General features: G+C 37.9%; 1 protein-coding gene across 1 annotated transcript in view; it reads left to right on the forward strand.

The window, feature by feature from the left end:
- Positions 1-204: 204 nt before the first annotated feature.
- Positions 205-23,781, forward strand: part of LOC107655062 (ephrin type-A receptor 6-like) — a 39,833-nt gene continuing 16,256 nt past the window's right edge. Inside the window, exons 1-2 of the mRNA XM_016442462.1 lie at positions 205-745; positions 19,914-19,978. Of these exons, the coding sequence (XP_016297948.1) occupies positions 670-745; positions 19,914-19,978 (141 nt within the window). The 5' untranslated portion in view covers positions 205-669. The remainder of the gene's footprint in view (positions 746-19,913; positions 19,979-23,781) is intronic.

Raw genomic sequence — 23,781 nt, forward strand, 5'->3', positions numbered from 1 at the left:
GCAGGAGACGCAGACCAAAGAAGACTTACTGTTTATGTGCTTTGTTTTAAATAAGCACGCCTGACTTCCCTAGCCTTGACAGAAGCGCGGGACGGTACGGCACAGTGTGGAAACGAACACCCTCTAGTGCTGATGAGCTGATCTTCCTTCTAGATCCGCAAACCTCACTTGGGCTTTTCACCTCAAGAACGCGTCGTGGAAGCTCTCGTGCCAGGTCTGTGTGCGTGCGCGAGACCTCTTGGACTGATTCGGCTAGTTTAAGCGCGTAATACAGGCTCGGGTCGACGGCACATAGTGTCATGAAGAGAAGCGCGTGTTAACGCATATAGACGGGGAAAGCCCGTTTATGGATACTGACGACTGGAGAACACACTTAGTCTAGTTCGTTATTTCAAGTGATTGCCTTACAGCATTAGGGACAACTTATCTCACAGTCTATATCCTATTTATGGGGTAAATTCTGTAAGTTTTTCAAGTGCCGCCGGTAGTTGTGCGTAATGGGTTGGCATTTCTGTCGCTCTGTATCCGCGTTTTCGCGGTGCGGGGAACGAGGCGGTTGACGCGCAAAATCGTTTACAATAGTTACATGAATTTTGTGACTGGATATTTTGTCTCGGTCTCTTTTCTTTAGTAACTGTCACCGACTTACGTGCACAACTGGATACAAAAATGACTTTTAAAAGATTTTTCTTCATGTTTGCTTTACCGGGATTGGTTTTGTCGGACCCCGGCCATTCAACCCAAGGTGAGTTAAAATGAATTGTGATTAATAGGTTGTTACTATATCATAACCTACTCATGTGCACAGTGGGTATGTATATTGTATGTATTGGTTGCAAAGGAGACGCTAATCGCATTCAGTCTTTAAGTTTGGTTAGAGCATTATAGATTTATATAACTGGCTAATGATCGACAGTTGTGCCAGCAATTCGGAATATCATAGTTTGTTTTTATTTGTGCAGGACAGATTATAAACGTTGTGTTTACTGTTATTCTGTAGTTCTGCAGCCAGTCTTACATACAAACTGGGTACCCATAAGGTACTGATATGATATTCCCATATGTGTCTGTTTCATATTCAAGTAGTTTAGAAATGTACAATTTGTCTCTACAACTGTAAATAAAGGTCAAGTACAAAGTGCTGTTGTTGGCACTGCCTGGGTGGGTTGTTTCACCAAATGAAAACATGCTTCTGTGCATGAATTTGTGGAAATCACATGCATCACATGCTCAGAAATACACTCCTCAATCTAAACCAACCTGCTTCATTTTATTAAAAAAGTTTTATTTATTCATAGGCTTATGGGAAACATTTTATTTCAAATAAAATTGCAAACAAATGCAGAAATACATACAAAGCACATGTTAACAATCTTTAAAACATGTGTGAGTGCATATTGGTCACTAATAATTGTGACGTTGTCCAATTTTGTGTCACCTTTGTGGATCCTGTAGAAATATATTGAAAAGTAGTGCTACCCTCCTTGTCAAATGCTTGTGTGGATGTTAGAACAAGAGGACCTGGTGGTTCTGATGATAAACTGATGATAAAAATGATTAAACAAACAAAAAATACATATTAGTATCTTAAGATGTACTAAAGGTAAAGTGGGTGTACGTTTTAGGGTACTGTCCCAGTGACAGGCTGTTGTACAGATTTGTCACTTATTTTTCTGACATTTTCATTAACATTCATTGCTATGATCACTAACAAAGCTTAAAACAAGATTCAAAATGTTACTTCTTACCTTAAAATTGTGTTTTGTCCAGTAAATCTTTTAGATTTTTACACAGAAACTTTTAAAATCACCACAGGAGAGAGCTGGGCATGATTATGACTATGGTCACCCTAATTTACTCACCCTACATTACAACACACCCGGGTCTCACCCACCTATGAGACGGGATTGCAGTGATGGTGTCTCATTGCACCTGCCCCATTTCCCCCCTGTGTGTGCCTGTAACTGTAACTCGCAGTGGTCATTCACGCAGGAAAATAGTTAAATGGCAGTATTTTGAATACGAACATTGCAAGAACAAGTGACTCTTGTGTTATGTCTGTGTGTGTGTTGCGTAAAGAGAGAGGAAGGGATCATATTTGTGTGGGATGTGCAGAAGAGAGAACACTCAAACCACCTGAGTTGGCTTGCACGGCATTTAAAACTTTTTATCCAGTTATGAGTCATCCTTATTTTTTTTCCGGAGCTGGGATGGAAAACGGTTATTTAACAGGTCACTGTTTTCTCAGTTTTAACCATCACAAATTAGGCAATAGATCTGGAGACAGTTCTTTCCAATGTGAATCTATAAAAATGGAAATTGAGGGTTTGCAGTTCACTTGAACAAAAGTCCCGTCTTGTGATTAACACTGATGCTAATGTCCAATTAGTATGCATGCAGAGACGACCCTACATAACCTCGCAATATATTTATCTATTGCACTGCCATATAAGAACAGTCTGCTCTTTTATGCTATATACTGTAGCATTAGAATCAAACTTCAAATGCTTCTCTTTACCTCATTTTGCAGGAACACTTTGCAGGACATTCATTGCAGAACTCTTCAAAGCCCTTAAAAATCCATTTAAACGAAGACTGTACTCTGAATAAGCTCAAACTTCTCTGCTCCTCGTACTCGTAGCCGAATCTCAAATGCCTCTTTGACCCTCTTGTAAAACCAGTCACTATTAAAACCACCATTTTGTGCTGATACTTGACGGACTGCTCTTGCCAATCATGCTCAACTGTCATCTTGCACCAAGAGAAACTTCAAAATGGGTATCAGATCGCTGTAAGATAGCAATGTTTTCAAGCTCTCCTCCAATCAGTCCAGAGTGGTGCTTAAGTGTTCTACGAGGGCTTTTTAACCTCCTTTTCTTCAGACATCAGTTAGGTTTTCATATATGCCTGTCAGTGGTCAAAATGGGAGATGATAAAGTGTGTGTTATCCCTTAGATGAATTGTACTTCTGTTTGAGAAGCAAAGAAACAATTGATGGAATTTATATCGCTGTTATACCAACTTCAAAACAAGCATTTTTAAGCCAATATTTTTAATATTAATATTATTAATATTTAATTAATATTTGTTGTTTATAGGGATGAAACGATTCACTCAACTCACGATTCGATTCGATTCACAATTTTTTTTGTCTTTTTTACAAAATGAGATTTAAGACAAATTATAAATTAAATGTGTCCTTTTATTATTGCAGATTCACTCTCTGCCAGCAGGTGGCGCTTAAAGCGTTCCCTTGGTTTCCGCTGTAAACAAAGCAGCGCTGCACTTATGAACTTTAATATGCATTATTCAGAGGCAAGATGACAAGAAAAAATACCATCTAAACTGTTCTAAAGACAGCAAGTTCCCCTCAGACATACATTCATATAAACTCCTACCCCTAAATTAATCGCGATTTGTTTAGCATCTCAACCGATTTGAATCGTCACATATTTGAATCGATTTTCAACCAGCTCGCGGTTAATCGTTACATCCCTAGTTGTTTATCATTCATCTAGCTCAAACAGTAGAGCATGACGCTAGCAACAATAAGGTCAAGGGTTCGAATCACAGGAAGTGCTTGAACTGATAAAATATGTACCTTGAATGTAATTAATTTTCTGTGAATAAAAGTTTTTTTTTCCCAAATGCCTAAAATGTAAACATTAAAAAAAAAATGCTTCTATTTTTATAGTTTCAGTTCAAATTGTAATTTTTGTTTATTCATTTTATCATGTGCTTTTGTCATTTTTATCAGCATTTTTCTATTCTTAATTTCAGTTTAGCACTTTAATTTAAACTTTTAGTTACACGTTTTCAGCTTGATGCAGTCAACATTTTGAATTTTTAAGTTTACGTTTTTCATCTAATATTTATATTTTATTTTATTTCAGCTTTATTTCAACTACTAAAATAATTTTTAATAGTTTTTGTTTTAGTTAACAATATAACACTGCTTTACTACTTTGCTTTTCTACTTTACAGTTATATGAGTTTGAATTCATTTTAGTTTCCTTACATTCATATTCGAATTGCAATTCTGCATACTTTTGCTACCTAATTTTAAATTCAGGAATTTAACGGGAATGTAAAAGTCATCTCGATTCACTTCTGAATGGCCCACAACTCTAGTAGCTACTGACTGATCTTAAGCTGTGTGTGTTTGTCTTCCATTCTGTTGCAGTCATGTGGCTTAGTCAGAGTCAGAGTTTTGTTCTTTTGTTCAAAGTTGTTCAAAGTTGCACTTTGTTGGAAATATAGGCATATGCGTCTGCGTCTCTTTCTCCAGAGAGCCACAGTTTAAAGCGTGTTACAGCAACGCTGAAGCTACACGGGTGTGTGTGTCAGGAAGTGCTATGTAAACAGTAATTGTGCACTGTAACAGAGGCCTGTTAATGCCCGCTGCCCTGTTTGTGCGGCTATCATTGCCGCGTGGAGTGCACTTATTGATTTTATAGACACTGTGGAGCCGAACCTCTGAGGTTTCTCTCTTTATACCTTCAACACTTCAATGGCTCTTCAAAGAGAGAGAAAGGAGCAGGATAAGGCTTTGTGCTGCCAGCAATGGAATTTATATGTGTGTGTATTTGTGTCTGCCTGTTTTCTTGTTCTCGTTATCAGATCAAGGTCATAGAAAAATCATCGTGTCATTTAATTTTGTCATTTTTGAATTGGTTGTATTGGTTCCACCTGTGTTGCATTGACACCCTGGACATGCGCCGTCCCTCTTGCTCAGATATTACATTTATTAAAGCTGAATAAAACACAGATTTGTTATAATGTAAGTAACAGAAGAGATGAGCTCTTTTTGCGTACTGTGGTGCACAGACCTGCTCGTGCAATGTGATCTTAGCCTTAACCCCGAGTGCCTCCTTTTCCTACTCCTCCACATCGTCTCAGACACACTAAATGCTCGGCTAAAGACCACTAATGCATGCAGCGCTGTCCTTATCAGCTCAATTTATCGCAAGCGTTTGACAAAGGGCCATTTTTCTCCGGTTGTGACATTCAAATTCCAAATGTCACCTTTCTCGTCTTCATCTCTCAAAAAAAAGAGAGAGAACATGAGTTGCATGGATCTAGGCTTTCTTGTCACACTCACGCGCATCTCTTTTTCTCTTACCAACCATTATTATCTCCCTGAGCCAAGATACAAAATAATTTGTTTAGATCATTTGGCTAAATGTCAGAGCTTAGTAAGCCAGTGCACACTGTTGGTTCTAGTCCAGAGTTTATGTAATGAATTTATTGTGGCTGATGTTTGGATTTTATACCGTAAAAAATATATATCTTCATGCAATGATAAAAAGTGCTAACTTTTTTTTGTTTTTTATTAACTAACTTTTTTTTTTTTCTTTGCTAACTTTTTTTTTTTCTTAATAAAGTTTAATAATAGTGAATGGTTGCACACCTGATTGATTTGCCACTGGAAGAGTCCAGAGCTTAATGTCATAATACAAAAGTCTCAGGTTTTGAGTACTAGGCAGCATTTACCCATGAATTGGAGAATTACATCTGCAGAACTGACAACCACTTTTGCCATTTTGCCTTTGAGCAAAGCACTTAACCCCAGGCATTCAGTACTTAGCTTTGAATAAAATGGCTAAATAGCAATTACTTAACATTTTTCTGAAATTGATATATATATATATATTATTATTAGTATTATTATTTTTCAATGTATTTATTATTTTTCAATTATTTTTCAAATACACTACCATTCAGAAGTGGGGCGTCGGTTAAGTTTTTTTTTTTTTTTTTTAAGAAATTGATCAAACATGACATTGTATTTACGTTCCCACCAAAATATAAAGCAGAACAACTGTTATCTAAATTGATAATAACACAGATTTCTTCTTGAGCAGCATATTAGAATGATTTCTGAAAGATTATGTGACACTGGGAATTCAGCTTTGCCATCACAGGAATAAATAATTTTTTTTAATATATTAAAACAGAGAGGGAAAAAAATATTTTACATTGTAAAGATTTTTCACAATATTACTGTTTTTACTTACAAACCTTCTTATTCTTCTTAATATATAAAACTATTTATGAATGGCTGTGAACTGAGAGAGGAACAGAGTAAATTGCATATTGACTTCCAAAATCTATGTTTGATAATGGTACAGTTTAGTACCTTTTGAAAGGGTACGGCCTCAGCGACAGCATTTTTATACCATATTTGTAGGCTTTGGTTCAGTGCTTGATTTTGTGTTTATTTCATTCTTAGAAACAGTTTTAGTTTCTATTAACCCTGTCAGTACTGGCTAGTACAGTATACGAAAATCATTTGATTTATAGTTTGAATCGGTTCTTCATGGCGGTGATTGTTTAAGGACAAATGGCAGGAGTTACACCATGCTATCTAGATTCATTCTCCCTTGACTGAAGATCAATGACCAGTCAATACTACATCGTTGCTTCCAAAGCAGAAATTGACAAGCATCCCAATCTATTCATATCCCAGAATGCTTTTCTCATCAGTGCCACAGTAGGTTGAGTAAGCCATTGTCTCTATCAACATGAAAGCCATCCAGCTGAGACACACAACGGGAATGACATTTCAGCTAACATTGCACACTCTGTGTTTGATGTTGCTGCTTTTTTCACTAAATTTTCTTTCGAGCGTACAAAATATTTTTAAAATAATATTGTTGTATGATCTTATTCAGAATTTATTCTATTAAAAAAATAATAATACCAGGACCAAATGGCAAATGTTATTACAGTATATAATAATGGTTTCTATTTTAATATACTATAAAATATAATTTATTTCTGTGATGCAAAGCTGAATTTTCAGCATCATTACTCCAGTCTTCAGTGTCACATGATCCTTCAGAAATCATTTAATATGCTGATTTATTATCAATGATGGAAACTGTTGTGCTGCTTAATATTTTTTGGAACCTGTGATACTTTTTTTCAGGATCCTTTGATGAATAAAAAGTTAAAAAGAAGAGCATTTATTTAATATATAAATATTTTCTAACAATATACATTACCATTCAAAAGTCTGGGGTCAGTACATTTTTATTCTTTCTTTTTTTGAAAGAAATTAAAACTTTTATTCAGCAAGGATGTGTTAAATTGATAAGAAGTGATAGCAAAGATTTATATTGTTAGAAAAGATTTATATTTTGAATAAATGCTGTTCTTTTTAACTTTTTATTAATCAAAGAATCCTGAAAAAGTATTGCAGTTTCTAAAAAAAAAAATATTTGGCAGCACAACTGTTGCCAACATTGATAATTGTAATAACAAAACAGCATATTAGAATGATTTCTGAAGGATCATGTGACACTTTAGACTGGAGTAATGGCTGATGAAAATTCAGCTTTGCATCACAGAAATAAATTATATTTTAAAGTATATTAAAATAGAAACCTCTATTCTTTTTCTGTATTTTTAATCAAATAAATGCAGCCTTGATGAGCATAAGATACTTCTTTAAAAAACATTACAAGTCTTACTGATCCCAAACTTTTGACCGGTAGTGTACATACATATACAGTACATAAAGATCTGTAATTGTTAAGAGGAACCAGAACCACTTTTCTTTACGATTCACTTCCCTACTTGTTCCTAATTGTCAATAATACAATTCTTTACATCAGTGTTGCAAACATTTGATCATTTGCAATGATCTTCCCTTCCACTGATGCTTCAATAAATAGAGAAGACTCACTTATAATCCAATAATAAACCTTAGATGTCTTTGATGCCTTTCTTTTATAATCCTGAAGATCCTGGAAGAAATCTTAACTATAGGCATATCTTAAAGCTGTGTTCATGCTGAATGGATTTAGATTTGGATTTAACCTTTAAATGTGTCACTTAATGGGATGTTCAATACTGGGATCCAGTCATCAACAGCTTAAAAACACAAGTTAAAAACAAGATCCAGATCTTCCGATATGACACATCAAAAAAACATCTAAGCTATAGAGGCAGCCCAGATACTCAAGCTTTTTCTTCATCTGCCTTTTCTTTTCTTTTTTTATCCTTTCCTTCTTTCCATGTGGCCTACTTTAGGGACTCCAGATTTTTACAGACAGACATAGGCGCTAGCTGCCACTTCTGATGTGTCTCTGTTGATGTCTCACTCGCCACACTGAGGCGGAGGGAGAGAGACAACAAACATTCAGCAGCTGATTTGGTTTGAAATGAAGCTTGTGGATCTTGTCAACACTAGTTACATTCGGCTGCAGCAAGACAACCCGCTCTGCTTTTTCTAATAAGACCATCAATAATAGTCCCATCTGGAAAGCATCTTGCCATTGGCAGCATTACCCTTGCCAGCCATATTATCTACTTCTAAGGGCTGGTAATTTGAATTTTCCATACTGTCTTAATTACAAGCTGTTGAGGCTTTTCCCCTTTTTTCAATTGTCAAATGAGTTATTTAATTCACGCTGTTCACTGACCTTTTTGTTTTAGGCGAATAATTCACTATAAATACCAGATATGTTTTTGGTATGGTGGCTAGAATTTGTGATTTTTTTTAATGATCAAAATTAAGTGAGTTTACTGTATACTTAAAGCAAGAAAAAAAAATCGGCCAATAGGCTAAGAAAAATAAACCTAATTCAAAGGGAAAACAAGTTTTTCTTTCTTCAATGGCAGATGTTTTTCTTGTTATAAACATAAAGTCAGTTAAGTTTGATTCATTCATTCAAGATGTAATATCTTGTTTCTCAAGTAAATGTTTCTAGATTTAAGAATATTTGTCCTGGAGACAAAATTACAGAGTAAGAAAATATGTATTTATTTATGAAGTTGTTCTTCAATAAAAACATTAGTTATAGAGGGCGGGGTGAGGGTTATTTGTAGTTTATATCCTTATTTTATGTGTGTTTTGTATTACAGTTAAATTACAGTTAAACCCCATAGAGAGACCAATATGCTCAATGAAGACCAGGAATCAAATTTGAAGTTCAGTCAGTTGACAGAGTGTTTCCTGAAGACTGAAGAGTTCTCCACACTTCCAAAGGCCATAGAAAATGAGTAAGAGGAGTTAGCCTCAAACTAACTTGTAATGCAGAAACACTAGTACTTATAGTCATATTGATGTCATTTCTACAATTCCTGATAAGTTAACAGTACAGATAATTCTAGCAACATCCAAACATGATGTTCTTTTCTTAAAGACAGTATCTTGGAGACACTAAGTTCCATTCGTTATCAACTATTGTAAGGGTTGTAGGTGAGTCATAAATCTTGTGAGGGCACTTCTCATCTGGGCAGCTGTTGATTCCCTGCAGACTGTTCCTTTGGCATGGTCACATGCCTGTCATATTCCTAAACAGCCCCTGCAAATATACCATTAGATTAGGGTTGCACGATATTTATCGGACAGATAAATTATCGGGCGATATGGGTGAAAATTACATAATTTTTATTGCTCCGATAAATAAATGAAATCCGATAACTAGATCCGATAAAGTACGCTTGCTGATAAATCAATCAATCAATCTGATTTATCCAAGATTCATATGCTTTCCAAGTGCAAGTGACTGCAGCTTAAAAACTGTTGCGCTCATTACGTCATCATCTGTGAACATGTCTTCGCCAGTCTGGAAGTTTTCCTCGGTGGCAACGGAGGACAATGCTATTGCTATTTGCAAAGCATGTTCAGCAAGGATTCCGAGAGGAGGAGAAAAGGCGTCAAGATTTAACACAACAAATCTTATATTTCACTTTTAAAGATTCATCATGGCGGCGAAGCTGTATTAAAAGAATATGAAGCAGCCACGGCAGCAGCTACTAGCGCTAAGCCTAAAACACGGAGCGTCGATGTCCCCATTCAGGAGGCATTAACGTGACAGTCTATATACCTTCCTCATGCACTAAATGTTGAATAGATGCATTTCTTTGTTATGCATTAAATACTTGAATATAAATGTGTTGTTAATGAGTTGTTAATTGCAGATAAACCATAGTTCTGTCATAGTTCTGTTAAACCCTTTCTGTTACTAAGTATTGTGGAGCCTTACACTAAAAATAAAAACATTTGAAGAGTCAGGACTGATGTTTGCTATTAAAGTTAGGCCAGAGCTACTAAAATAGTTTCATCAGTGCATCTTAGATTTTCTATTCTCCTGGGTGCACAAACTGCAGATTATATGAAAATTATAATATAAAAATGTGAACTAATTGGTTATCGGTATCTGTATCGGAATCGGCCATGAGAAGGACTTAATTATCGGTTATCTGTATCGGTTAATATTTTTCATATCATGCATCCCTACATTAGATAAAACATATGCAATATCCTGTCCCTTGAAGGTTGAGATGCAGCACATCACTGGCACAGAACAATACATTCACACAGATCACAGAGCATACATAATTCACTGTCAGAGTTTAACATATAGCAATTGATGGTGCTATAAACCTTAAAAGAATCATAAACATTAGGCATATGTGAGAGTTACTGGATGCATGTGGTGTGTTGGTCTTCACATGTCTCATACAGCTATAATAATATAATAAAATAAAATTTAATAAGAACAAAGTTCAAACTGATAACCCCTTTTCTATAAAATATATAGTTTGATTATATAATGATTCAGATGAATTATTACAAAACAAATACATATTTATTCTCTGGAAGCCAGGCTAAATGAGTGAACACTGTTACTGCATTCCTGACATGGGTCAAACCCTCAGTAATCTCTCAGACACCAAATACAGACATTGCTTGTAACATAAATACCAGAATAGATACATTAGTTTTAAGAAAACTATGATTATGTATTAATTTTAAAATAGAAGAATAGGAAATCAACCCCTTTAGTTTTTTTTTAGCATTTTAATTTAGATTAGATTTTTTTTATATATATTGATAATAATTTAGATACAACTTAAATACCTTTAAATCATCCTAAGGACACCTTGGAATTTTACTGAAGCCCCGGGCCCCTGGTTGAGAACCAGGGGTGATCTAAAAATGAACGTATATCACCAACTGCAACCTTTCATTGTTGACTATTAAAGGGGTCATATGATGTTGCTAAAAAGAACATTATTTGGTGTATTTGGTGTAATGAAATGTGTTTATGTGGTTTAAGGTTCAAAAAATACATTATTTTCCACATACTGTACATTTATTGTTTCTCCTCTATGCCCCGCCTTTCTGAAACGTGTAGATTTTTACAAAGCTCATCGGTCTGAAAAGTGAGGTGTGCTCAGATTGGCCAGCTATCCAGTGCATTGTGATTGGCCGAATACCTCAAGCGTGTGACGGAAATGTTACGCCCCTTACCATACTGTGATGCCGTGGTCTGGCCGGAGCGACGAGACAAAAACATTAAAACCCATTATAAACGAGGCATTTGTTGCATCCAGTGGGGACATAATTACGGATTATAATGACTTATACTGTCTTTTTACGCGTTGCGTTGCATCGCGCCGTGCCGTGTAAACATAAAACCGTGTCTGCATTTGTGATCGGAGAAATGACAAACAACAAGCTCTACTCTACACTGCTCAAAACTTGTGTTTGAATCATCAGTGGCAAATTCTTTAAAGTAAGCTTTCACAAATTTTTATTTTTTTTTTTGCTGATCCGAAAAATGATCCGATCCGTGACTCAAAATCCGTAATATGATCCGAACCGTGAGTTTTGTGATCCGTTGCACCACTATTTTTTATAGTGATTTTTTTTTTACGCTTAAATCTCCAGTCTCCTTTCATTGAAGATTCATGGACAAAAGTGGCCAGAATTATTCAGAATTTCCCCTTTTAATTTTACACAAACTAAAATTCTGAGCAACATATTAGTAAATGACAGAATTTTCAGCAAAAACAACAAGTCACCCAGCAAAAACCCAATCACAGTCAATTTATTAGCATTGCCTGAAATTAAATACGGATACAAAGAAAGTACCAATAATCAGGCAACAAGATTCTTAATGGATCCCTTGTGCTTGACATCATTAACAGAGACAAAAGACATTATATCAAAAACCACGGCGGAAGAATATACAAATTAAACTACCAATCAGAAATGAACACACTGCATGCTCATTCATTCATTCATGCTAATAAAATTTCCTCTTTGAAGCTAGTCACATCCACTGCCCCCAGCAGGTGATTCAGTACTCAAAATAAAAAAAAGAGTAATTTGCTCACCCACATATGCCAGTTTGATATGATGAATGTGCAATTTCCTTTGTCTCTACACCAGGACTTAATTACAATGTCTATCAATAAAAGTGTGTCACAGGCATAATATACTCATGACACAAAGTCTGGGTATGTGCCATTCTCTCTCCTACTTAGCCATAATTCAGTATTTAAAATGTGGAAAAAAATGTATTTCTGGTTGAATAAACTTTAGAGTGTAACTCTTGATTTTGGCCTATGAGGGAGTGATCATTATTCTCACTCAGCAAAGCGGTCTGTGTGTAAGACAGCTTTCTGAATATGTGTTGTAATACTGAGCTAATAATCAGCTTATCCATATATGTGTTGTCAAAGAGTTAACGTAATGATCCTCGATGAGTGCCTGTCTGTAGAGAGCCTGCAGACAGGCTGAGCACTACTGTTCACCCTGATCAAATTTGCTTGACAATGCCTGATGATTCTGCCTGGAAGAGATGGATCTGTGCTACTAACACACCCAAACACAAAAATGTGAATTAGAGGGTTAGGCACTTTGGCCACTCATCCTAAATCACATTACACCTCTGTCTAGACCCAGTGTCTCTGTCTCGAGACATATTATCCCTAAATTTCCGCACTCACTTTCTCTCTGACAATGAAGGGAGATTAAACATGTCTGCAAGCATATTGGGACGGAATGATCAAATTGTAATGACTTTATTAAGAGATATTTACCAGATTAGGCCTAAAGCCAGTCTATGATGCACACTGAACCGAAAGTTAGGTCTCGATGACTGAGTAGAAATCAAACAATACAAGAGGAATCTTTGTCAAAACCACTTATTTGGCCTATAAAAAGTGCAAACTTTGAGACATTCTGAGCCCCTAGCATAACATTTTTATTTTAATGTGACCATTTTGTTTTAGAACGATTCACATTCCTGTTTCCATGGTGGTGCATCAAACTTGTCATGTAATGCTTCACAGTTACAATGGTGCTGTATGACTGATGTTTTAGTTTAATTTTGATGATGATTTTAGTTTAATTTTGATGCCTGATGTTTTATTTTTATTCAAAATATTCATAACCATGTTAACTAGTTTGTGAAATATCTGATATTCTGATTCACAAATATGTTTAAGTATGCAATTTGTGTTTTAAACACATTTTAATGATCAGTTGCTTTCAATGATCATGTCGGTGTCACAGAGTCACCAGCAATGCCAGATCATTCAGCTCCACCCACTCGTTCACAATCACCAGAATTCTGATGCACTTCACCTCTCAACACCAATCAAGTCACAGTATCAAGCCACCTTCCCATCACCACCTCAGTGTCTGGTCTTGTTGTTTACATACGTGTATCAAATTACCTGGCTCCTTACTTTATCTACCTCCTTACCTCCTTAGACCCATTCCAGTCGTCAGCCATCTTCTTCTGTCTTCAGGTCAGCACACTGGATCAGCCACAACCTGCTAAGGAAAGCCACAATGACTGCTCAACTAAGATTATGCTCGAGATTATCAGCTCATTATGTCACCTGTGATCATCGCTTGCTCCTCACCTGAAGCCTTAAATAAAGCTCTATGAGACTATCATTTACCTGTGTTGTTTCCTTCTGTTTGCTGACAGAAGACCAGACCGCTAACATGCAAAACAATACAGAGCCAAGCGGTGATTGGAACCCGGACCCATTTGCTGAGCTCGTACAAGCCATTTGCCAGTCTCTTCAACCTCTCACCACCAATTCCTTACAAGATATCTACTCCAATGCTCACTCTTCTTTGAGATGCAGCCTCAATTATTCCCCAGTGATCAGGCCGAGATTGCCTATATAATCTTGCTCTTGTGTGGACGCACTCTGCAAAGGGAATGATCCATCTGGGATGCCAACGGTCCGATAGCCAACTCGCTCACTGCTTTTGTCACCCACTTCTAAGAGGTTTTTTGCCGAATGACCAGTGAGCTGTCAATCAACGATCAACTCTTCCGGTTAGGCCAAGGCCAATCCACTATGAGTGACTATGAGCTCGATTTTAACATCCGCCAGCAAATGGCCATTTACGAAGATGTTGTGGTGCTGGAGAATTTAATTCAAAAAGCCTGCACCATGTACCTCCCTGCTGCATCTCCTCCACCCTCCTCACCATCTGCTACACCTCCAGCATCAGAACCAATGCAAATCAACTCATACCAACTCACCCATGTGGAGCGTCAACAGAGAATTAACAACGGTCTCTGTTTATACTGTTGAGCAGAGGGGCATCTGATGTCTGCCTGTCCAGTCCAACCACCACGACTCACTGACTCTCAACAACTCAACCTCAAGAGGGGAACCTGTCCTTAACCATTAAACATGCACACTATCCTGGGAAAACCGCTTGGCAAAGGAACGGTCCTGTACTGCTCGCCAACCATCACATCCCACATCGGTTGTCTGCATCTGGAGCCCATCTCCTTTCTGGTACTGGAGGGTTCAACTGCCGATTTCATCCTGGAACTCCCTTGGTTAACCCAACATTTCCCAAAAGTGAAGTGGAACACTGGTGAGATCCTACAATGGACTGATTATTGTCTTCAAAACTATTGTATTGTATTTCTTCGGTTCAGAAGCCATCTGCACCTCCATCTTCATCCACGGCAAGAGAGGTGGCCATCTGTTCCACTACTATTGAGAGTCCAGAGACCTCAGAAACTTCAGAAATTCCTATTTACAGGGCGTTCCAGGATGTCTTTAGCAAGCAGGCCGCCACGGAATTACCACCTCATCTGCCATGGGACTGTGCAATTTACCTGCTGCCTAGGGCAATGCTGCCAAAAGGTAGAGTTTACCCGCTGTCCATCCTGGAACAGAAGGCCATGGAGGAGTACATCGAGGAGGCTCTCAAACAAGGATTCATCTGCCCTTCGACTTCACCAGCTGCATCCAGCTTCTTCTTTGTCTGTAAGAAGGACGGAGGCTTGAGACCCTGCATTGATTACCGGGTCCTTAACTCCCAGACGGTCAAGTACCATTATCCACTTCCTCTGGTCCCTGCCGCCCAGGAACAGGTTCATGGGGTTCATATCTTCTCCAAGCTGGACCTGCGTAGCACTTTTAACCTCACTCGGATCCGCAAGGGTGATGAATGGAAGACTGCATTCGTAACACCATCAGACCACTATGAATACCAGGTGATGCCGTATGGCCTCTCCAACTCACCCTCGGTCTTCCAAGGATTCATGAATGAGATGTTCTAGGAGTACCTCCACCACTTTGTGATCATGTACATCGACAACATCCTCATCTACTCCCGGAACCTGCCCGAACATCGCCACCATGTGAAACAGGTCCTTCAGAAATTGAGAGAGCGCCATCTGTATTTCAAACTGGAGAAGTGTGAGTTCCACCGAGATGCCATTCAGTTCCTCGGTTACATCATCGACCACCACGGCATTCACATGGACCAGAGGAAGGTGCAAGCTATCAGAGATGGGCCTCAACCTACCACCATCAAAAACTTCAACGTTTCCTAGGTTTCGCCAGTTTATATCGCCAATTCATCTCCATCTTCAGCCAAATCTGTGCACCCCTCACCTCACTCCTCAGAAATAAGCCCAAATCTCTGTCCTGGAATCCTGATGCCATCATCATCATCCTCCATCCATGTGCCTTTTACTCCAAGAAGCTATCTCCGGTGGAGCAAAACTATGACATCGGTAACCGGGAGCTCCTAGCTATCAAGCTTGCCCTAGAGGAGTGGCGACACTGGCTGAAGGGAGCCAACCACCCTTTTGAATTCATAACTGATCACCGTAATCTGGAATATCTCTGAGATGCTAAACGACTCAACCCTTGACAAACCCACTGGGCTTTGTTCTTCAACCGCTTCAACTTCACAGTCACTTAGCTGCCTGGCACAAAGAACCAAAAAGCAGATGCACTCTCCCGTCTCCATCTCTCTGAAGACAGTAACTCTCCCCCAGAACCCATACTTCCTCTAGCCATTATTGTGAGTCCCATCCAGTGGTCCCTTGATGACCAGATCATGGAAGCCACTTGCTCTGAACCTGTTCCGCCAGGAGGTCCAGCAGGGAATGTTAATGTACCATCATCCCTATGGCTAACCCTTCTGGACTCAGTACATACATCTCCGGGCTCTGGACACCCAGGCAGCCAGTAAACCCTCTCGCTCCCTCAAAATCGCTACTGGTGGCCCAACATGGCTCGAGAAGTCTCCCAATTCGTCAAGAGCTGCTCAGTCTGCACCATATCCAAGACTCCCCAACACCTATCACAAGGTAAACTGGTTCATTGCCCATCCCTTTTCGGCCCTGGTCCCACCTCGGAGTGGATTCCGTGACTGATCTCCCTACTTCCAACTCCCATACCTGCATCCTGGTGGTCATAGACAGGTTCTCTAAGGCCTGCAAACTCATAACTCTGAAGGGACTATCCACTGCCTTTGAGGCCGCAGAACTCCTCTTTCAACATGTCTTCTGAAACTTTGGGCTACACGAAGACATTGTATCAGACAGCGGGCCACAGTTCTGGAAAGGCCTGACACCTTTCCAGTGCATACTCGGCTTCCAGCCGCCTCTGTTTCCCTAGTCAGTTGAGCCATTGGACGTTCCAAATGTGAACCATTGGTTCCAGGAGAGCGAGAGGGTCTGAGACTCAGCACATATCCACCTTCAACAGCCTGGCCTATACTCGCTGCTCCAACACTCCCCAGTACTATCCGGGTCAAAAGGTCTTTCTTTCACCAGGGCCATTCGTCTCTGGGTGCCTAGTCGTAAGATGAGTCTCCGCAACATAGGTCCCTGCACCATCAGGAGGCAGATAAATTGTCACTTACCAACTTGACTTACCCTATCACTACCACATTGCACCTACCTTTCACGCCTCTCTCCTCAAACCGTTCACTAACCTCCCACAGGATCTGGCGAGCCTGACGTACCTCCTCCTCCAGAAATTGCAGAGGAATATCACATCTACCAAGTCAACACCATCCTTGATCCTGCCCTATTGACGAAGTTCCACGCTCTTCATCCTTACCGTCCTGCACCCCTGGGGCTGTGGCCGTCCTCGTCGCCAAATCGTGCAGGCATCTGAAGCCGCCTGTGGAGGTGGAGGGAGGGGGGGTTACTGTCACAAAGTCACCAGCAACGCCAGATCCTTCTGCTCCACCCACTCATTCACAATCTCCAGAATTCTGATGCACTACCTGTCAGCACCAATCAAGTCACAGTATAAAGCAACCTTCCCATCGCCACCTCAGTGTCTGGTCTTGTTGTTTAAATACGTGTATCAACTTACCTGGCTCCTTACTTTATCTACTTACCTATTCATCGGACCCATTCCAGTCGTCAGCCATCCTCTTCTGTCTTCAGCTCAGCATACCGGATCAGCCACAACCTGCTAAGGAAAGCCACAGGACTGTTCAGCTAAGTCTATGCTCAAGATTATCAGCTCATTATCTCAAATGTGATCATCGCTTGCTCCTCACCTGAAGCCTTAAATAAAGCTCTGTGAGACTGTCATTTACCTGTGTTATTTCCTTCTGTTTGCTGACAGTTGGAGTCTGTCAAATTGACAATAAATTCATCCACTTCTCACAAAAAAATAACAAAAGTGAGTGGCTGTGAACTGATAGAGGAACAGAGTAAATTTCATATTGAATTCCACAATGTGTGTTTGATAAATAAAATATGGTATCATATTTTATTTGAAAGATTATTATTTTGATTAGTTTTGGCACTTTCATAGATATCAGTGTGTATTTTTACAAATGAAATTTGAATATCTGCAACATAAAAGTGTAGACAAAAATTACAATAGGAAAAAAAACTAAATGAAATATTGATGAATATCGATTAAATAAAATATTTTTGTAAAAAGGGGCTTTGAAAAAGGACCTAGATCATATGAGACTCAGACCCCCACAGGGACTAGCTACAGTATGTGCAGTCACCATCATTTACGGGCACATTTCAATCCCTGTCGCATCCCTCTCCACAGGAGCAGTCATATGATCCTGTAGGAAACAGCCATTAACCCACAGGCATATTTAGTATTCCTGTAGTACAACTGGAATTCCTGTAGTACAACTACCATCTGAACCTCAATGTCGGACATGCTGATTGCTAGTATAGCATGAAAAACCTAAACCTGCTCTTCCCAGATTTCACAGTGATAAAGAGTGTGACTTTGCCTTGCTGAAAATGGCTCTTACATTGTCTTTTTTTTTTTTTTTACACATCCAAAGAGATATATTCTTTATAAAAGTTAAGAGTCAACCACGCCTACCTAAAACGGCTCATTCTAACACTCCCCCACATGTCTACGTCACGATGTGGGAAGATTTGCATAACACCTCCCAAATGTTCATGCAAAGAAAGAAGGCGTAACTTTTATTCTCGCTGTAGTATTGTTGTTGCTGCTGGCGCCATGTCGTTAAGACGCTGTGTGTTTCGTTGTGAAAGCGAAACTACTTTGTTTGGCCTTCCAAAAGAGGACGATATCCGCTTCGTCATGCCTAGAGCTGATCCGTGCTGGTCTTACCTTCCAAAAGAGGAAACGACTAGAAATCAGTGGTTAAGTTGTATTTACAACACTGTTCCAGAACAGTTCAACCCAAATATTCAGATGTGTGCAGACTGTTTCCTGATCCTGGGAGAGTAGACTACAATGCCGGCTGTTCTGACTCACAGACTGTAAGTACATTTTCATATTTAAGTACTTCTATACCACAGCAAAAACTACTAGCTTAACTAATAAAGTTAGTAATAAAACAAGAACAATTACACAAATTACAAGCATAGACAAATACAACAAAACAGTTACAAATAAAGTCAGTAACAGTAGCATTCAGGTGCAGAAATGTAATAATTAAGTGTAAAATAACACAATAATGCTCACTGCACAAGTTAAATACAGATTCATATTTGTTAGAGCTGTGGTGTTATTTGATTAGCAGACAGAAACAGGTGTTTATTGGCTGCTGTCTCTTTAAGACCAAATGCATGGACCTAATACTGACACACATCCGGTTTCTTTCTCAGCTGTTTACGTTCACTTAAGACATAACCGACAGTGTTTACTAGAATATGTGCCAAAACGGGTATTTTAACATAACTTTGTGTGTATGTGAAAGAGGAATCAATTCGCTGTTTTAGCGGTGTCTCTCTCACTCTGCGTGCGCGCTTCGGGTGCGTGGCTGCGTGCGGCAGCTGCTGAGCGCACAGAAAACAGCATGCAAGTTAAAATTGATTGAATGTGTAAACTGGCAAGACAAAACATGTGCAAATGATAAACTTTCACTCTATGATGGTTAAACTTAACAGTTAATCCGCGAATCACATGCGTGCCGAACCGTGCAGCCTGATCCGTATGGGTCACAGATCATCTACGATCCGTTGCACCCCTAATAAACAATGATTGTAAAGCGCTTTGGGTGTAGAGAAATACACAATAAAAGCGCTATATAAAAATGCCTCATTCAGTCATTCGTAAAGGTATCATAAACGTATCTTCAAGTTTTCTCAAGCCATACTATAGCTTTGTGTGATGAATCATTCAGATTGCTTTTTTTTTAATTGGATCAACAGAATCCAATAAAAAGGTTTGACTTATTTTATTGTATTGTTTTGTTTTGTTTTGTTATTATTATTATTATTATTTTACCTAAAATTAAATGATCTATATAAATGTTCTTCATTTTTCATGTGGCTGTATTTGTTTTGTTATTGATTCATTGTGTATTGGAGACTTTTATAGTTGACCCTAGTTGTCAACCTTTTTTTTTGTCTTTTTCATAGTGGTTCTCTTGGACACTACAGCTGTGCTGGGAGAACTAAGCTGGAAGACCTACCCAATAAATGGGGTAAGTAATATTTCTTGTGACCTTTGTATCTTACACACAATTGCCATTGCAGTATGTACATAAGGTAAGAATGTACCACAGTTTCTAAAAATAAATTATTATAAAACTCCTCTGAATGAATTCCAACCATGCCCATGCATGTACTATTTATATCAGGTTAATCCAAACTGCACAATTCGGTGTGAAAAAAAAGTTTGTTATAATGAAATTTAATCAAAACAGGCCACTGAGATGGCATTAGTGATCCAGAATCTATTCAGAGAGTTTCTTAAAGGGTAATTATTGACACGGGTCCTTATAATTCAATTTTGACCAACTTAATTTTTGTGAACACTATAGAGAGAATTTCCAAGACATTAAAACCAGTCAAAGGGCTAGAAGCAATTTGAATGAAGCAGCCAAGTGTGATCTCACAGCCCAGAAGAGCTTCTAATAGTAGAGCTACTATTATTAAATAAATTTCATGATAAAGAGCAGTATGATGGATGCTTGATCACTGCCCTTTTTCTGAGACCAACTATAAGTACCAGTCTTAGTTTTGAGCCGTACATGAATAAAAGTTTTGTAGAGGAGGAACCAGAGTCAGCCCACTGAGTGATTTATTATTTTTTTTTGAGGATGTGTAAAATGACCTGTAGCACATAAAATGATTTCCCAGTGGAGTTGCAGTGCACATCTTCATATTAGTTCCGCTCTTACATAGGTGCCCATGATGTCAAAGAAAGCAAGTTCATCTTACCAGTAAACACCACTTGGGGTTTCTTTCTCTTTTTTTTTTCATGCAGTAAGAGGCTGGTACATACCTCCGATCTAATCAATAATTCATGCTACAATATCCTGGGTCACATACCTCTCCTATTAGTATTTACCACATTGTCTTTTTCTGGTTCTTTCTTTTAGGTCAGGGTATGTCATGTTAATCAAAGCCTTTTTCGTTCTTCTCCCAGAGTCAGATGGAACATACCTTTTTCAGTCTGCGGAGACTTTACCCGCCATTTAATTTGATTTCTAGTGATGGGAGACTAGCGTGTATGTTTTGTTTACTCTGGCACAGACATATCCTATGGGGGTTCTATCTCACTACCTCTCTCTCTCTCTCTGCCACTCTCCCCCTTTACCTTCTTTGTTTGGAGAAACAGGTTTGTTTGTGCTGTTCCATTGTTTCGTTGACTATTCTCTTGGCTCCACTCTACTGTAAGCCCCTCAGTTTCTGTGCTGTAATTACCTAATGTGTCACAGAACCCCGGTATCCTCATGTAGTGTACACACTTCTCTAGCTTGGGAAAATATTACATGCTTACTGTATGTTAACCCTCATAACTAGTTAAATGAACTGTAGATGTCATGACTGAAATGTTTATATGTAAATATTAAAAATGTTATTATATTATATTATATTATATTATATTAGGGGTGTAACGGTACACGTATTCGTACCGAAAATTTTTGGTACGGGTCTTTCGGTTCGGTACGCATGTGTACCGAACAAATACAGCATTGTTTTAACCACTGCACGAGCGGAACTTCATTGGAAACTTCCAGTTTATTATATATTTACTTTTTATAAGAAACAAAGTCTCATCTTTCAAATTATGTCCTTTTTTCAGGAAATTCAAACAATAAATGCCGCTTTGACGCTCTTTGATGTGGCGCGACAGATCACTGTATAATATTATATTATATTATAAAAAATAAAAAAATTTCACCATATAGTGACTAAAAAATGATGACAGGCCAAATGTAGACTACCAATCAATAATTTAGGGTTAGTAAGATTGTTATGGTTTTTGAAAGAAGTCTCTTATGCTCACCAAGGGTGCATTTATTTGATCAGAAATAGAGTAAAAAAAACAAACTGTTTTTATATCATTTTTAATATAATATAATATTTAAGTAATATTCAGCAGCCATTACTCCAGTCTTCAGTGTCACATGATCCTTCAGAAATCATTAAAATATGAGTTTTTTGGTGTTAACGGTACACACATTCATACCGAAAATTGTCAGCCTTGGTTTAACCACTGCACGAGTGGAACTTCATTCTATTGTTACTTTTAATAAGAAACAAAGTCTCATCTTTCAAATTATGTCCTTTTTTCAGGAAATTCAAACAATAAATGCCGCTTTGACGCTCTTTGATGTGGCGCGACAGATCACTGTATAATGCCTCAGTTCAAACGGCAGCGCGATCATCCCTTCCTCTTTACTACTAGTTTTAACGTGAAATAAACATGAATGAACATCTCATACCTCATGTAATCGCTCAATCTGTGTTTGTGTACCGCTGCACCCCTATAATATACTGATATCAAGAATTTCTTGTAGATATATATCCTTGGAAATTAAAGGAAAAAAGCCTTCAAGTAAAACTTATCTTATGTTGAGCTGTTGTAAAAATAGTTCATCATTATATTTTACTTTACCTGTTAGTGATGTCTTATTATTTAATGTTTAAATAAATCTGTTATGAAACGAGTTATGAGAAAAATATGAGTTTTTTTTTTTTTCTTAAGAATCATTTCTTTTTATTATGAATGTTGAAAACCATTACACTTTTTCAGGATTCTTTGATGGATTCAAAAGAACAGCATTCATTTAATAGAAAGATTTTATAACATTATACATTTCTGTACTGTCACTTTTAATAAATGTTTTGCATCCTTGATGAGTAAAAGTATTAAATTCTTAAAAAAATAGAAAACTTATGACACCAAACTTTTGAATGGTACTGTATATAAGAGCCAAAGAAGAAAAGCTACAAATGCAAATGTCTTTTGGCAAAAAAAAATTTAGGCTTAAAATGTTTTTAAAAACTGCTGATCGTTGACCTCATTTAGCATGGCTCAGGTACTTCTGTCCTTTTCAAGATTAAAAAGCTGTGACAGTCATCAGAGATTAAGTAAATTTATAGATTCAATTTATAGTAAATGAGCATAATTAAAAAACAGTCAGCATGGTTACATTGCTGTAGTTACGATACAAAGACTTCTGTGTCAATCAAAGAGTGATTAATGATCTCTTAACGCTCTCTCATTCCCTGGCGGCCATTTGAAAGGTTGACCTTTTCTAAAAAGGCCTGTCCGTCTCTTTTCAAAGGTAGTGCAGCACTGGGACGTGAATGATTAATACATGCTGTTTTAGGAGTTGTGTCAAGATGAGACAGAAAGCCACACTTTCGAGACTTTGAGTGACCTTCAGCAGGACATATCTGGTATTTCAGCCTGGTCTCATGTTTATACGTAGGTATTAATACGTAACATTTACAAGCACAAAACGTAAATTTTTGTACGTTTTTATTGATGCTAAAACGTACAATTTAGACGTATTTCAACGTTTAAAACGTACAAATCGCTACGTATTTTTAGCTAAAAAACGTAAAAAGTTATGAGTGCAATTTACATATTTGCATACAATTTTTTAATTTGAGTGTTGATTATTATAGTTAAAAATAAATAGTAATTAGATTTAAGTTTGGGCTCTGTTGTTAACTGTAACCTTATAGTAGGCCTAATGTAAAAGGGCTCACTATAGTTTTAGAGCATAAGCTGAGGAAGATTTGTATCCCTAAGAAATTTTTAATTATAACTGAATTTATTTAAAGAAAGAGCAATTTGTTCAGTTAGCCACTGTTGCTATATTTCTGTACGGTATAAGAAAAACATGACAGAGAGATAAATGCAATTACAATCATTTATTTATTGCAAAAATGTCAAAAGCAGTACCAAAAGTAATCAAAATGACGATGCGTTGCACCCGCAGTCCTCTCTGGCGGAATACAGTAGGTTTGTGTGAGGTGCAGAGCA

Source organism: Sinocyclocheilus anshuiensis, unplaced genomic scaffold, assembly GCF_001515605.1.
Source record: "Sinocyclocheilus anshuiensis isolate Anshui unplaced genomic scaffold, SAMN03320099.WGS_v1.1 scaffold1231, whole genome shotgun sequence".
Lineage (NCBI taxonomy): Eukaryota > Metazoa > Chordata > Actinopteri > Cypriniformes > Cyprinidae > Sinocyclocheilus > Sinocyclocheilus anshuiensis.